The 17,932-nt window shown below is 47.3% G+C and overlaps 1 protein-coding gene across 1 annotated transcript in view; it reads left to right on the forward strand.

Moving 5' to 3' along the window:
• The window catches only part of LOC119461363 (uncharacterized), a 171,884-nt gene that overhangs the window by 93,000 nt on the left and 60,952 nt on the right, over positions 1–17,932 (forward strand). The window contains exon 2 of the mRNA XM_037722646.2: positions 577–611. Coding sequence (XP_037578574.1) covers positions 577–611 — 35 coding nt within the window. The remainder of the gene's footprint in view (positions 1–576; positions 612–17,932) is intronic.

Consider the following 17,932-nt stretch of genomic DNA (forward strand, 5'->3'; position numbering starts at 1 on the left):
TGTTTCATTTTAGCTGCACCAAATTTTTAAAAATTGCCTGTGGCAGATAGCATAATTACAATCCTTGAGCTAAACTACTCGATGAGGCGGCCATTACAGCGTACTTACACTTGCACAAACGAACAAAAAAAATATATGAGTGGGTCTCTGCGACAACTATTTCATCAGCTACATCTGATTTCCAACAACAAAACATCGGACATATAAATGTCTGCAATGCGGGACTGTATTTTTGTAGAGAAGTGGGAAGCAATTAACCTCTCTGCTTGCAGCGTGCGCTACGTTTTGCGTTCTCCCTCATTCTGTCTATTTGGAGACAAGTTGCTGGCCTTAATCAAAAGTCCTGGCCACTCCTTCAGATGTATGTTTTAAAGATAATCGGGATACAACAAATGCAAAATCTTCAGCGCGAAACACATAGCAGAATATCTTGGAAACTTGTTCGTGTAATCCATTGAGGAGGAATTAGTATATGAATAATATAAATTCAAGTGCAGTTGACACACACAGCCAAGCTTTCTCTCGTCATCTTCGCATGCATATATCCTCACACGCTGTTTTCTTTTGTCTTCGCAGATTCGGAAGCCGGTCGCCACCGTATTCCCGTAGAGGTAAGCCACTACTTCATCGTACCTTGTTATTTGACCACTTATTACCGTAACATTTTTTTCTCGCATGAATCAACTTACGTTTATATTAGATATATTGCTTGTGTGACTGAAATGTTTATACAAGCTTGCAGGTCATTTTATATCTTAGTGTAAAATTTTAAAGCTTCATACTAAAAAGAAAGAAAGAAAAAACAAAGACAACAGGCTTGTACTGAAGAACACGTCATTGTATCCACACCTTATCTCATTGCATATCGGTAGTCTTATAAAGCGCAGCGCCTCACATCGTATAGAAACTTCTGGAACAGGTAGAATTGGACGGATGAACCATATAATTGGTGCACTTTAATGATGGACGCAGCTGTATTGTTTTCATGGAGTGTCCACCCTCATCGGAAACTACTTCCGTATAGAGAAGGAGCTGCTATACAGAGCTGCGTTTTGATATGATTTTGTTATAAGACTGCACGTGGTATGATAATCAAGGTTGACCGTTCAGTGCTATTTGCCTGTTAGCCTTCCCACTATGTCAACTATACGTTTTATAATGTTACCTCTCAATAACCCGCCGAGGTGACGTAATAGCTATGGCGTTCTGCTGGTGAGCCCGATGTCGTGGGTGCTATTGCCGGTTGCAACAACCGCATTCCGATGGAGGCGAAATACAAGAACGCCCTCGTGTGCCGTGCTTTTGGCGTACGTTGAACAGTTACAGCTGGCCAATTCAGTCCTGCAGAACCCTCCAATACAGCGTGGATCATATCATCTACGTTGTTTCGAGACGTTGAACCCCACCAATCGATACTAAAGCCTTGCCATTCTTTAATATATAATTCCAAGTATACTGCGAGCATGGCTTGTCGGTCAATTACCCATTGCGATAGCTTAGTGGCTATGGCATTGTGCTGCTGAGGTCCTGGGTTCGACCCCGGTCGCATTTCAATGGGAGCGAAATGCAAAAATGCTAGTGTATAACATATTAGCGCTGGCGAACAAGGACAGAGGGGAGACGTAGACAGCATGATGCGCACCCATCTGTCCCTGTTCGCCTGCGTTAAAGTGTTATCTAAGATCAAATACCAACACGCCCAATATACAGGAATGCTATAGTATACTTAATTTTGGTTCATGTTAAAAAAAATCAGATCATCAAAATTAATTCGGAGTACCCGCCACTACGGCGGGTCTCAGTAATCAAATCGATGTTTCGACACTTAAAACTCCAGTATTTCTTTTGTTTTGTCTGTTAATTTTTAATTCCTTGCGCATTGTACGTCGTGACAACGTTAGCAGCAACGTCGTGACAAGCGGACAAGTTGATGCGTTGCTTCAGTATGCGTATAGTGAATTCGGCGCTTGAACAGCGCTTGACGCATTGACACGTCCACATCTTCTGAAGCTCATTTTTGAAAGCCACTTCCTCTCGCTACATTTTTTTTTACGATAGAGAATATAAATACCGGAAAATTTTCTGTCTCTGGAGCCAACGGCGGCCTTTTTTTCCACCATTTCATTAGAATAAGCAATTTTTTTTCTAGAACGAGCAGCGTAAAGAAAGAAATAAAGAGAGAAGATGAAGAAAGAAAGAAAGAAAGAAGAAAGAAAGAAAGAAAGAAAGAAAGAAAGAAAGAAAGAAAGAAAGAAAGAAAGAAAGAAACAAACACATTGTCGCTCTTTCAATCTCCGCGGAGGTTTTCCCGCTTCTGCTTAGCGAACGTCCGCCGCAACCTAACATTACTTGTCGGGTCGTGGCGGTAACAGGCAACTGGAGAGAGCTAGTTGTCTGCTGGTCCCGCCTTGAATGAACAACCTAACGGTTCACTCGTGTCATGGTACGCAGCAGCGCCTCACCTCGGTGACAGCTTGACGGAGATTCACCCCTTTATGCCCTATCATCGCGAGGGAGTTCGTGCCCTTCATATCACAAAACGTGAATTGACAGGCTACGCTTCTGCTGAAAACCAACTATAACCTACGTCTACCGGTTAGCTCTTTCTTTATCCGCGATATTTGCACCATGACCAGTTCGACAGATTTAGCTGGGGAGAAATGGGAAGGCTAGAGGAATGTGCTTCCTGTTACTTCATTTCACTTCTTATGAGCTAAGGCGCTATGAGTGGTGTGAATCACTCGGGAAGAGAAATACTAATGGGCATAAAAAAAAACAGAAACAAACAGTGGATGACGTAATGTCACGCTTATAAGCGCGATGTTAAACAGCAAAATTAATTTAAAACTCATGCACTATCGGTACCTTGCGGCGACATATAACAACAATAAAAGGAAAGAAAAGACAAATAAATAAAAATAAAAAAATATAACCTCATAGCACATTATTATACACTCCTTGCAATATCCGTAAAAGGTCATGTTCCACGAATGATCACTGAAGAGAGTGCATGATTGCCATTTTTTTTAAGTTTATTAATTAACTCATTGAGGCATACAATTGGATTTTACACGGTGGTTGCATGGGGAGGGGTGGCAAAAATGCAACTAAATGCCTGACAATGTGCCAAAACCCGCCTTAACCACCGGATTGCACAACGCTCAGCTCAATGGGCATATCCCATCTTTTAACAATGTGATGCTAAAGGAAGCCCACATAATTTTACACCTATAAATTAATTAATTAATTAAATTACAAAACCTTGATTGCGGCAATCGCTTGATCGCTGCCTGTTTTCGAAACAAGCAGCGCGTTGGTTTCTTCTCCAATGGACGAAGACGTCAGGAGCTCTAAGCTCGGGTCAATCTGCAAGCTTAGTGCGACCGTCAGAGATAGTCTCTCCGACAAGTAAGGGCAGCATTCGCACAGTGCGTATTGTTAATACTCAGTAACGTTGCACACAGGCGAGTCTCTCCAGTGAATATTGCACTTAAAGTCGTTCGTTTACGCTACATTAAGTCTGGCGCGGTAAAGACGTGATCTTGTCTATCCCCTGCAGTCACGAATTATGATCCACTGTCGATAAATGTATGAAATTTACATAATTTTATTACAAGGTGCTGCAAACTCTACTAAGAGCAAGTCAATGTGGTAGAATGACCCTTTCTGCGTTTTATGATGTCACCATAATTACAAAGTGATTAAGTATCTAATTATTGTGCACTCAAAAAAAAAAGAATTGAATCACGAGCGCGAATTACTTGCAAAAGGAAATTATTGGTTGCAAGCATTACTAGAAAGAACAAAAATATTTTGCAGTTGCTACCTAAACGCCCCACATCACACCTCCCGTCAAACGCTGTAGTGCCTTCTCCAAAGCAATCTTCGGTAGCAATCGATTTCCCTCAGAAGTAAAATGAAAGTACTTGAGGTAAGCAGAACGTTCAATTTACCTTAAGCCTAATTATTGTGGTCTATTCTTGTCACAATTGCACATTAATGGCAAAAATAAGTCAGGTCCCCAAATGTGTAAGTTGTGACTGAATAGGCTATTGAGGCCAGTTGGGCTGTCTGTAGGTACCGCGTGATGAAGACGGGAAAGGATTGGAAACCCACCATGCTTTATGATCCCACCGATTTAGTTAGCGCGAATCTTTCTATAGCACGTGACGTAACTGCATATACTTAAGACGCCATCGTCGTTTTAAGAAGACGGCAAGATGCCGCCGACTTAGCAATGACAACGATAACCCTCGCGTTTGAATTAGGCGCGTTGCGTCTACCGGCAGTTTCTTCCCGCTGACGTCACCTAGTGAATTTTTCAAGGTCCCGGCCGAGGCATATTGTACAGCTTTGCTACTCGCAACGACACAGCTCGGCAGAGGAGCATTCGTTAAGTCTGGCGCAAGCGGAGCGCGCGCGCTTGATTTGCAATTCGTGAAGTGCTTACTTTTGTGAAGCAAGCGTTTGCTTTGAAGTGTCGTTATGTAACTAGCGGAATGTCCACTGCTTAACCTCTGCTGATACTCGACAACGATGAAAATACAAGTACAGTCAAGGACAGAAGTTAGCGGTACACGATGTCACGAAAAAAAAAAAAAGATAAAAGAAAGGGGAAGGGTGAGGTCCACGCGCGCAACGTATACTGAATAGTCCTCTCTCGCGTTTGCACATCGAAGTTGCGGGCCGTGTTTCTTAATTCCATCCCGCGTATTTCTACCAAAAAAAACATATCAGTTTCTTTCACGGTACCCGTGCCCAACCGTACCCAACCATGTGCTACCGAATTATGGGTTGTGTTTCCTGTCCAGTGCGCAGGAAGTTATTTAGCAACAATGCTACCAGTGAATGTGATCCATTAAGTACTTCACCACGATAGCTTTTTTTATAGCGATCAAGACTTGCCTTTCGGCATAATGTATGGTGCGCATTATATGTGTGCTGTAAGACCTGTGCTCTGTATGAATTCAAGCCGTGTTCTGTGGTATCTGTTGTTGTGAACTCCGCAATCACAGCAGGCCGTGGCACTGTGTGTGCTCAGCGTAGGCCAGGTTGCAATAGAAGACGGGCGCGTTCCGCTTGCAAGAAGGGACAAGTTGATACTAAGCGGTAGGCATCTCTGCTTCAGTCACTGGAAGGGGACAGTAGGGACACGTAGCAACTTCGCCCCATTAACTTCGCATTTTATAGCGCTAGCACACAAGGAGAAGGGGAAGACGGCCCCACGTATCATGTTTTCCAAGTAGGTTTACCAAATTGTAGCACAAAGCTGTGCTGTATTTAATTTGGCTTCTAATACATCGATCAGAGTTAGCCCGTTCCTTTTTAGTGCTCAGCATTAGCTTCTGCGATTATTCTTGAGTGGTGCATGCTCTTTAGCACCGTTAACGTTGCACCGTTCTTTCTTAAGGAGTACGAAAATTTTTCCGCATTCAGACATTTTTTCTTACTCTAAAGCTAGCTTTCCCTCAAGGTAGGTTGTGGGAGACGCCCGCTACGCCCTAAGCGCGTCCTGCGGGACCTAAATAAAGTTTTCCCAGTCCAGTTCAGTCCTCAAGGTAGTTTTCCGACGTAATAGCAGCACAGCCTATCTTTGAATCAGCGGATGTGTACAAACTTGATGCGCGTTATGATGAATTACGGAGACACTCCGATGAACTCCTCAATCTAAGTATTACGTACTCACATAGCGATTTCCCCAGGCACATATACGCAAGCCCGATCGAGCGCGCAATATTTCAAATGACCGACACAGCTCGTCACAGTGAAGAGCGTGGGACTCGGGAGGCAGGAAGGAGCGAGCGGAACTTGCAGCCGCGCTCGGGCCTGCACAACCGGTCAGCGGTAAACAAGCGGGTCTCTTCCGGGCGGTGATGTGGTGAGCAAGCATTGCACTTCCGTTCGCCGCATAGGACGATGGCCGAAAAGCGTAACCTTTACGATTCAGCTGTACGGTGGTGGCCGTGCGAAGGAGAAGCCCTCGGTTTCGGCGGCGGTTCGTTACGCTCCTGGCGTTCCTCTCAGCAGGACGCGGCCACCTGCGAGGCGCGTATTCTTAGTGTTGCCTCAAGTCGGGGCTGTTGAAGGGACGATGCGATACGCGTTTGTGTTACCTCGGCCTTTCTCCACGCTTGACCTCGTTCACACTATTGAGGTCTGTGTTGACGCTCGGCCTCGTCTGTGTCGTACGTGGCCAGAACGACAGCATGTGGAGAGTTTTGGCAGCGTGTTTCCAGCCCCGGAGGCAAAGGGGGACATGCAACGCATCTGGATTCATCATCGTCATCATCATCATCAGCAGCAGCAGCCTATATTTATGTCCACTGCAGGACGAAGGCCTCTCCCTGCGATCTCCAATTACCCCTGTCTTGCGCTAGCTGATTCCAACTTGCGCCTGCGAATTTCCTAACTTCATCGGGGTTACCTGCGTGTAATCAGAGAAGAATGAGTGAAACGATCGTTTATCGACAATGGCATGGTAGCTGGGTCCTGATCATTTACTTGGACGAAAGGTGTGCAGGAAGCGAAGAAACACTGTAGAAAGCAAAAGAGATTGTCACCATTATGAAGATGATTAACGCTGTGGGTGCACTGATGGGCACGCGAACCAATTAGTTGCTAGGGAAATTGGTCATACTCCTGAATGTACCATGAAACTAGAAGGTAAGGACAAATGTTGTTGTTGAAAAGAAAGCTACGGCATGTTGACAAAAAGAAGTCCTAGTGCGGGAATCTAGGCCAGAACCATCGCTTTTCGAGGCAGCCATTTCTATATTCAATGAGCTTACCAGGAAGCTAGTAGATGTTAGGGTGTGTAATTAATCGACATCTTAAAAATGCAGGAACATTAATGAGCCGGCTGAGCTCTGCAGAAGCCCACAAGCTACATGTGCTTAAAGCTGGCATCGAATTAAAAAAAATACAGCACCAACTTTCAGCCGAAACCGATGCAGGTACCTCGGAAACAAAGCTTCGCAGCTGAAGGATACCGATCGTGCTCCAATCCTGTTAGATCCAATCTACAGAGGATGGGAACATCCTGCAAATCTTCACTATTACAGCACCGCGTCGCCAAACGGGACTTCGACGGCTTTGTGCTACGCTGTCAGGGAGCTAGCTCGTTGCGTCGCACACGCCGTCACACCCGAGTCTGCACCACATTAATTTCGTTTCATTATAAGCCGTATCTATCTTCGTCGGCCCGTTCTGCGGGGAATATTGTGTCCCCCTCATTTCCGAATTGCCGCTAAATCGATAAGCGCCGCAGATAGGGGGAGAATAAAGGGAGAGAAGGAAGGAAGAGAACGAATGAATGACAGAGGCCAGGACATTACAAGCAACGCCTACGGTTCGCTCTGCGCTATACAGTGGAGCGCTGATCCGCCGCGGCGTGTCGTCGTCGATCAGCGGCGGTACACGCATGCAGCTCGAAGCGTCGCCCGCGGAGGGACGTCGTCGTCGGTCTCCGCGATCGTCGTCGCCGCCGTGCAGCTGGAAGCGGGTTGTTGTTCGTTCGACCTCGTCCGCGTTCCACAAAGGCCCTACCACTTCAACCTCCCCCTTTCCCCATGTAGCCCCGCTTCAGCGTGCACTGCCAGCTTTCCCGTGGAACTGAAAGGAGCCGCACGCGAACAACAGCATAAAAAGCGTGGAGCGAGCAAAAAAAAAAAAAAAAAAAATCCGCACCGATAAGCACGTATAAGCTGGCACCCTCCCCTGGAGGTATATATTCTAGACGCAGTCGAGGCTGTTGCAGCAGCGAGCGACTCCATACAACCTTCCGCAGTCGTAGAAGCGTTCTCGCGTTTATTGTCTCTGGTGCAGCCGGCAGGGCCCTGTAGGATCGAGTCGACTTGTGTTTGTATGTGTGTGTATGTGTGTGCGCGATTGGGACACTTCATTAGCAAAACTGAGGCAGACCGCTTTTCGGGCGCTGTATATACAGAGCTGCGAGCCGTTCGCGGAGAAAGGTGGAACGCGCCGAATCACCGAACCGATCACCCACGGACGTCGACGACGCCCGAGATAGCGACGAACGGCGGTGGCGAGAGGTTATATGCACCGCGCGTGCGGCAGTACAGCGTGCATGTGTGGGGACCAGCAAGAAGGGGGAAAAAAACAATAATAACAAAAAAGAAAACGATTACATTGGCAGGCCCCGCTTTTTAGTTTTATTCTTCTTTTCATTTTTCTCGCTGGCTGCTTTCTTGGCGTGACCTTCCGTGGCGAGGTGGTTTTTCTTTTTTTCACCCTTTATTTCACCCGCCGCCTGGCTTAACTTTACCGCCCGTGGCGGTAAAGCCAGGCGGCGGAAGAAAAGGCTTGATCGTTGTCTTTTTTATTCTCTTAAATATTTATTCTGTTTGTTATGCTTGAGTTGCGAAGATGTGTTTGTCCAGGTAGGGGGGTTCTGAAACGGGTTTCTTTTTTTTTTCCTTTCGCATAAAGATGTGATATTGTCTTAATTTGTTTTTATTTCGAGGCTACATTTAGCCCAAATATAACGGAGCGTGGAGCTCCGGAGAGAGAGAGAGAGAGCGAGAGAGACAAAGGAAAGATAGGGAGGTTATACCAGAGATTATCTCCGGTTGGCTACCCTGTACCGGGGGAGGGGAGGGGTAAAGGGATGCGATAGGTGAGAGAGAGAAAAAGTATTAAAAGAAGAAGAAAAAAACACACACATACACAAAACAGAACTGTTTCCGTGGGCACTGTCACGCAGTCTGCGAAGAGGAGCTCCGGAAGTGTTCACAAACAACTTGATCTGGACGAGCAGGCTCATTTTAAGGCGATAGCGTTAAAGGCCACGCGTCGCAGAAAATCCGGCGTCGGTGTCGGCGTCGGTGTCAGTGTCGGCGTCCGCGCCGGCGTCCGTGGCGGAGAAAATCATCCCGAACTACCCCGATAGCGCAGGCCCTCCGCGTGGCGCAAGGTGTTAGTGGACAAAAAGTGAATTTCTCACAGTAAAATCCGTCAGAAAAATGGTAAAGTATGACTTAACCACAACCTACAGGCATGGTGGCGTCGGATTGTAATTTGAATGTACGAGAGAACATAATTCTGTTACGAGGAAACTTAAACACAAACTCCTTTTCCGGCATTTATACCATGCCAACAGCGGCCCGCTCGGGTAGGTTACTTGCGAAAATCCTATCCAGATGGCGCTCGCATCCTCGGTAGGTCAAATTGGGACACGCGTGCGCATCGGGGCAATAGCCAACAATTAATAAAATAATAAAGAAAGGTCCTAGGCCCTTCACATTTTAATATAAGACGACTTATATTGCCCTTAGAAAAACGTCTTCCCAGCAATGCATTTCTGTTTAAAAGTGAAGCCGACTTTGAGGGGATCGGTGTAAGCTTGGTCTTTGTAAGCTGGCTTTCCCACGTTCTGTGTTGCAGTGAAGCCTACTAATAAAGAAAAATGCGATGCGAACGGGGCCCGATAACGCTATCACGTTCCACTCTTAAAGGCGAAGCTTAAGCGTCCTCCAATTTTTTAAGGTACATTGTACCAGTGTGATGGGACCAGGACAAGAAAGCAACCGCAACCGGACTGCACTGTAAAATAATATACACCCTTAAAGTAAATAAGGTTGTAAATCGGTCTGTAACTCGCACCCTTACACTCAAAAAAAGGTGTAAGGCTGGGAGTTATAGAGCTATTTACACCCTTGTTCATTTTTAATGTTGTAAATTATTTTATAGTGTGGCGCTGTCCTATTGTGTGTGTTTTTCGTGCTCCTCCCATCGCAATGCTTCAATACATGTTCACAAACATTCGTACCATTCTTTGCGTAACTATCTCGAAGACTTATTAAACCGTACGACTGTTGCCTACAATCTTTTGAACTTCGTAATCCGTTCTTTAAGATACTAGCTATCTGTACGTTCCCCTGCGGCTGCGTGCGCATGCACTGACTCTCTTCTTATCTTTATGATAGCTCTTTCCGTTCTGCAGATGTACACCCGGCGACAAAATATTACGGACCATGAAATCTGAGAAAAAGCTGAATATCTCCGCACCCTCACAACGCAGTCTGGTAGTATTTGCATTTCGGGCCTCGACTAGAATATGCTAGCAACAATGTCGTATACAGTTTTACTGGCTACTTCTACAGGCTGCTCGGGAATTGAACGTTTTCTGGGATCCCGTGGTCCGTAAACTTTTGTCGCCGGGTGTACATGGTAGCCAACCTGCAAAACCTTCCGGCCTTTCCTCCTGTCTTTCCTCTTGCTCTATATATATATATCTTATAGTTAGCGTGTCCATGCCCGCACAAAGTGCCCAGTAGCGATTGATGAGAAGATAGTACCCTTTGTTCCATTCAGTTATTTATTCATTTTCCTTCATACAAATGATGAAAGATAAACACGATAAGGTTAAGATGTGAATGAGATATAGGGCGGGGTCATTTCTCCACAGGGATAACCGGCATCGAAAAAAGTGTATCAACTTACCCACATCTATGTACGGACTCAACAGAATGCAGAAACGATTTGTGCGGATGTTACTGCCTGCAGCCCACTAGTATGCTAGATAGTGATAACGCGTCCTTGTGGTTAATGGATGGCTGTAGCATAGTATGAGGCAGTAATACACTGCGTGCCAAACCTTCCGAAGGGCGAGCGTCCTTAGGCCTAGCTGGCGACTGGGCTCGTACACGCCTTCTTGGCGTTTGCTTGCTGTCTTCGATCATCGGCTGCCTCAGTCTGCGGCCAACGCCTTGTCATTGGGTGTTGTGTTGTCGAAATAACTATACGTATAGCTAAGGTGTTCGACTGCAACCCTTGTACAAATAACATGACGAGATTTTTTGTATGCCCGGAAAAAAACGAAAATTCTGTAGACGTTAATCTTGCCTTTGCACTGCACTAGGCAGTGGAGCTTCATTAACATTTGCTGCTGCTTGTCCTGCGAGTCGCGACTGTGCTAGATCGAGTTGATGCCATACCGTTGTCGGAATGAACAATTTTGGCCTCATTAACCATCGCAACAGAGGGCAATAAAGACACTGTTACAATTCTTAAAAGCAGCGGACTTGCACAACAGAGAGAGAGAGAGAGAGAAATGAGGTCGGAAAGGCAGGAAGGTTAACTGGCAAAAATCTGGTTTGCTACCCTGTACTGGGAGGATGGTAAGGGGAAATTAAATACAGAACGAATAGAGGAGAGATAAAGCAAATTCACGAAATGACTTGCATAAACGGCCTTAGCACTGACTGGCTTCTTTTGTCACCGAGCGCTGAACACTTGCTGTGAGCGTCAGTGACCTTGCGCCTGTGATCCGGGTCTCTTTCTTTCGCATCTGTCTAGCTCGCCTTCGCCTGTCCGACAATGGAGCGTCGCAAACGTGATATTGTAATACGAAGCATTCTTCTCCGAGTGCAGCCACCTTTTTTGCAAACGGGCGGGGTGTCTCGCTGATTCTAAAACACCGACCCCGGTGATACTGCAGACGGAAATTATGGGTCACAGGGGCGATTGGGCATATGCCACCGGGTTTTGATTTGCCTTCAATGTCATATGTTGCCACTCCAAACATTGTGTCTTATTTATTACAAATATAAACATCTACAGCATATACTCTCTACATAACCGTTCGCTATACGACAGTTACATTATTCATGAAGGCGTTCTGTACAAATCAAGAATGCTTGGCATTACGTAGACGCCAGCTACAGTTCAGTGTGCCAAATTTTTCATTCTGGTTTACTTTCCTGCCTTTCTCCTTTCTTTCGTCTCTATCTCCCTCTCCCCCCTTTTCTGTTCACGTTCACACTGTGGCTTGATACTGTCGGTCTTGCCCTCAACCACCACTTGTGCGTCTCTCAATTCTTTGTGCGACTGTGGCGACACGTTCTCGCCCGCACGTCGGACAGCCACAGTCTAAATGCGCCGTAATTTATTGACGTCTAAGTATCGACGGAAAACTATGGGCGTAACCTTAGATAGGAAGACAGCAGCACGGTCTAGAAATAAAACGCGTGGGAACGATATACTAGTTGAGTTTAAGTGGAAGTTACTAAGTGGAGCTTGGTGGGCAGGTCACTTATTGCGCAGGCACAGATAGCCGGTGCCTAATTAGAGGTACTGTAGAACATAGGACCAAGAAAAGAAAGCCTGAGTCGAAGGCAGAAGATTGCGTGAGTTGATGAGATTAAGAAACTTGCGGGCATAGCATGTAGAGAGATTCGCGGCCAGTGCGGTACAGAGGTAGTGAAGGTTCTTAGGGTAGTCTTTCATCCTTCAGGGCACTCAAAGTATATGCTTATGGCGTTTATAGAACGCAGCACTTATACTTCGATTCCCTTTACGGCAACGACGGCACTTACGCCGACACAACTTCACTATACTCTGACGATGTGTGATATAAACCGCTCGTCTATACCACAAATCTCATGAGTTCGGAGTGCATAACTTAAAAACGAAAATATCGGCGCTTGCCATTCCGACTCACATGAATCGGAGACTTCTGTGGCAGGAGTGAACGAACCCGTTCTGGCATAATGTGCTCAGTTTGGTGCTGTGTGCACTAAACACGCGAGCATTAATTGCCACAAGTCATGAGAAGCATCGAGCAGACTGTCGCCAGCCAAATGGGCAAGAGGTACATACATTGAGATACGCTGCCAGATTGTGTGTGCCCTTGTGACTTTCATTAAAACATTTCATATGTAAGTTTGCATGGCATTATTCATGAAAGGAAAATGTGCTCAGTTTCTTCAAAATTGCATTATTTGCATTGCCCTTAGTCAACATGCTCAGAAAGAGGACACTTTTTTTTTTTTTGACGTCCCTCCGCTTGCACCAAACAAAACTTCCGACACGACTTCGACTGCGAGCCTGATTCGCAACGACCTAACAACGCAGAATGAGCTCCCGCATATTCCCGTCGCACGCTGCAGGGCTCAACTTCTTAACGATAGCTGTTAAACACTGCCGACTGCCTAACGCGGAATCTCCTATCGCTTTGCTCTAATGCAAAGCTATACCTTCCCGTCTCAGGTCTATCGGCGTACAAAGCGCAAACTCCATTCCGCCGCGCCGCTTGTGAACACAGAGAAAGCTGTTCGCGGACGCTTCGCAGATCGGGATTCGGGACAATAAATTTTCGGCCTTTATACAGTGGGCCCACATAGGATATCGGTCGCGGCATTCCCCAAGGTCGACACTCTCGGCGCTGGCGGTTTATTACTTTTGAAACGCGCGCGCGCGCGATACAAACGCGACGTCGCTTCTCGGATAGCGTTTACACACTGCCGCGAACACCGCTTCGATGACGTAGACGCGTTTTTTTTTTCTTCGTTTGTTTTCGGAGATGGACAGGCGGATAAGTCGAATCGAGCGAAGAAAGCTTTCTCTCTAAGTTCCTGCTGGTGGGCTCACATAAAAGAGGAACATTCCAATTACTAAACTTCGTGTTCGCATTCCTGTCTCGCGGCAGGGAAGCACTATAACCGAGATAAGAGAGGCTTAGCGTGGTCGGCTCTGCTCCGAGGAGTCGAAAGGAGGTAAGCCACATCATTGAGGTATATATACTGCGGCGCAGTGCGTGAGTACGTGTGGCGCATGTGTGCGTGTGTGCGCACGTGTACGTGTGCGTGCGTGTTTGTGTGAAGAGAAAAAAAAGCACTGAACCTAAGCTTAGTTTCTCGACAGCAATAACAATATCGTGTGCACGTTTGAAAGAAACAGCTGCAACATAATACCTTTGTGCAGCTTGCCGATACGAGGCTTGTATTTCACGCTTGGTTTATGCGTCTTACGAGAGCTTATGCACGTGTTTTCTTTCTTTCGTATGCGTGCACAAATGCTTTTGATCTTTCCGTTATATTTATTGTCATAATGCTACAGGAGCTGGGACTGTCGTCAAAGTATTAAAAAAAACTGAAAAAAAAACCTTTTGTTGAATAACTTTGCCCAAAGTGACCGTACTGCTTTTGTATGCCATGTTTCTGTATATATAGGTGAATGGCGCTTTGCCTTTACAAAGACACGTTGATACTCTTTTCTTCCTTCTGGCTGGCGGCCTGGCTCTCGCTTTCTACAGTAATAACGAACTAAAAGGAAGAAAGGAAAACGCGGTCATCACCCTCGGGGATCTCGAGTATTAGCGCGTTGTATTTGCGCTCAACGACAGTCGCTCGTTCGTCGAAGGTCGTACTATCGAGAGCACACACCAGCGCCACACAAAACGCATTCCATCGCCGATCAATATTTCTTTTTTTTTTTCCTGAACGGCAGCCGGCAATCGAGCCGCGCCCAGCATTATTTTCCTAATACCTTCATTGTCACCTTCTTTCTCTTTTTGTTTACCGGCTTCTCGCGTTCATACATTCCTTAATAGCTCGTTTTATTCTTGCGCCTTCATCGTCACCACACACCAAAAAGCGCTTGATTGCTACGAGAGAGTTGTATAGCCGCACGCCTTCAATCACTATTAGGATTTTCGTTTCTTTATGCACATTCACTGATCCCCCCCCCCCCCTTTTTTTTTTTCTACCTAATTCCTTGGGCTCTGACTCTGTCGTTCACTTTGACGCCATGCAATCCATTTCGACGCTCGCATACCACTTCGACGAAAAACATAAAATAAAAACGCTTGCCCTTACAGCTCTCGCGGGCGTAGTCTGGCATGCACAGGTTGGTTTCGCATGGCGCTCAAGTGTGCAGTAACATTTATCTTCTACTCTAGTGGTATAAGGCAGGGAAGCATTCATCAAACTGGCCGCGGTTTCCCCTTGTCACCCACTTGGCCTCCATGCTCTCACTCTACTGTTTAATATTATAGCAGCCGGAAACTCGTTTAACCGTCATTTTCTGTCCCTCTGTTGTATGAAAGCTGGAGTAGCCCCAGTTCAGCTTGCGTGTCGAAGGCGGCGGCGCGGTCATTGTAGCGCGCGCACTGCGATTTGCATACGGACAGCGGGAAGTTCTAGCGCTTTCCGCGGCTTTGCGGGCGGTGCGTTTATCATCGCAACGACCCTCCTACTCCCACCTCGTTTTGCGGCTGGGATGGAGGGAGTTTTGCGGCAGAGAGCGGCACGCTTGCGGTGGGTGGCGTGTGGCGAAATTCAGCTTTCAAATCGGAGCCACGCACGCGTCTCGCTCGCTTCTACTCAGAGTCGCACTTGCCTAACTATAGGAGCATGGTGGCTGCCTTTCGAGTGCCGACAGCGGTCTTTTGTGAGAAGAAAAAGACGCATTACTGGAGATGGGGAATCGACGAGGTCTTTTGTGGAAAGTTGAATACGTGGAGTGGGAGGTGGGGCGAGAGGGGAGAGGGAGGTTATAGAAGATTCAGGCCGTGTATAGAGGTTAAAGTGATGATGTGTAAGGTATGTACGAAGCAGCGGCAGAATTGCTGGCGTTAAGTGAAATGGTCTTCAGTGACCTGAAGCGTTCTTAGAATGCATCGAAGGACTTGTTGGCGAGGATACTAAGGTTGAGAAAATAAAATTTTAAGAATCAGTAAAGCAACGGTCGAAATGCAGGCCACCGTTTCTGACGGGAACAATCGACAGGCGAAGCATTTTTTCGCTCCCGCTGGTCGGACGACCGCTCGCGCGGCTCGAACTCTCTCTCCTCAAGGCCAATCATCCCGATCACGCGACGGGTTGTTCAGCAACGCTCCAATAGCCGAAGTCTGTGCAGGCGTACATACATACATGTGCGGCGACGGAAAGGCGCGGCCCTGTGGGTTGTTCCTGTGGGCCACTTTGCTCTGCTAGCTTTGACGCTTGTGTGAAAGCTGGCTTGCGCTATATACGCTTGTACCGTATACCGCAATGCAGGGCACCCGGCGTCTGCGCGTTTTGAGCCGGCGTACATGCCTTTGCAGCATAACGGCACGCGCGCGTGCATTATGCCTTTGCAAAGCGCTCGAGCGCTCGCTGTGAGCGGGATCCCTGTGGGAGCCCGGCCCCAGCGGGCGGGCTGTGTTGAAACAAAGGAGGCGGTGAATTTGAACAAGCTTGGCTCCGGCGTCCCAACGCGCTTGATATGTTGCTTCCCCTTGGGACACCACGCCTGAGAAAGAGAGAAATCGAGAGAATGTGAGAGGATCGAGCGCTGTTGTCGGAGTCCCATCTCTCTCTCTCTCTCCCTTTCTCCTTTTTTTTTTTTTCTTTGCCTTTGATGGCTCCGGCGGTGCTTAAGCGTTGCCCGGAGCAGGTTGCGTTATACGCCAGCGCACTGTTTGTTCTCTGTACTTGTTGCATTTTGCAAAAGCCTTGGTCATGCATTGCATAGTTTGCACGTCGTTTTCCTCGGACGCCGCGTTGTCTAACGCACTGAATGCTGCCAAAGTCTCGCGCGAAGGGCGCGTGCATTGGAAAGCAGGGCCGGGTGGTGTGGTGAGGCTATAGATCGTCCGCCATTTTGCTAAAGAACAAAGCGGACAGTTTGGAGCCCGCAAAAATAAATTCTATACAAAGTCATATTCATGCTCCTCGTCCCCCTTTTATGTTGTGCGAATGCAGTGGCTTGGTATCCTCGTTATGGGCTAACTTTGAGCCTAATATGGGTCGTTCGATGTCACTGGGTATACGTGTCTTCTTTTCGACAAGCTTTGGTCATGACCACTCTGGGTTTTACATTGCTGGATGCTTTCGACGTTTCTAACGTTATCGCGTTAGAGTGAATGTCAGGGGGGCGTTTTTGAGAGTCCTATGCATAACTTGCGACCGACGGAGATATAAATGACACTCGTGTTCGATATACCCCAGGGGAGCCATGTAATATCCGTGCATCACTATGTATGTAGACAGTCGCGAATAGCGAACTATTTGTGGCTCGCAATAGGATCGAGTTGCAACGTTCACACCTCGGTGTTCCAAGTCCACTCTTTCTTCACCTCTGTCTTTAAGGCTCTGTGGCCTTGCGCAAGGCGCGCCAAACAGTATTGCCGTCTGTAGACACCTTTCGAGTCCCGTTGACTGCGTTTGTTCTTTAATTGTCTAACGGCAACCTGCTGTGAAAAGCCGTAGATAAACGAACGACAGCTACAACGACTCGTAGAACAAGCGTACGTTCACACGCATAACACGCGCATAAGCCCACGCGCGCTCAGAAACCTTCAAGCTCGCGACTTGGCTGAGTCTCGTTCTCGTATAGTTGATTCAACCTCCACAATGTACACTCGACACTGTATGCACACGACACATTTCGTTACCGGCTGCCTCGAAGCTGTCCGTGTTTCCTTTCGACGCTTCGACCACGCGCAGAGATGACACCAGTTCCAGCGTATCTGCCTGCAGGGTCAGTATTTGAGCCTTTCCCTCGGTCTACGTACGCAGTCTTTGTTGATTTATTTTTTCCCGGGCTCGCGTTTGCTCAGTGGATAATCTTGTTGTACACGGTGGGCCTGGTACCGTCAACACCGCCGTCAGACATGTGCGGTCCGCACTTCACGCCCTCTTGACCGGCGCTTGACGCTTGTGAAGTCAAGCGAGACGAAGGCCGCGTCTGCGGGCCAGGGGCTTGACTGCGTAAGCGGATAAACGCCAAGCAGAAGTAATCGATCAGTGGAGGTCAGCCGCACACACACACACACACGCACTTGTATAGGCTGTGCCTTTTTTGTACGCCAGGACTTTGTTCGACGCGAGTCTTAGGGACTGAGGGTGGCGTTTCTTTTTTTCCATTGCCAACGCGGGTGCACTTCGAGCGTTGCTGTAGAGGTGAAACAAAAGACGCCAGTGACCTCTATACGGAAGGTGACTTGCACAGGGTCACGCGCTGTGTCTGATGGGATTACGTCGATGCACGCAGGCTTAGCGACGACTGATGTCACTTGCGCCACCGTGGGCAGATGAGAATTAAAAAGCGCGTTTTGGAAGCGCGTGGAGGATTTGATCTAATGCCAGAGTGTGTGAGCGCGAACAATGACACGACGAGTCAGGTGCAAGGGGACGTTTTTTTTTTTTTT

Source organism: Dermacentor silvarum, chromosome 8 (assembly GCF_013339745.2).
Source record: "Dermacentor silvarum isolate Dsil-2018 chromosome 8, BIME_Dsil_1.4, whole genome shotgun sequence".
Classification (NCBI taxonomy): Eukaryota; Metazoa; Arthropoda; class Arachnida; order Ixodida; family Ixodidae; genus Dermacentor; species Dermacentor silvarum.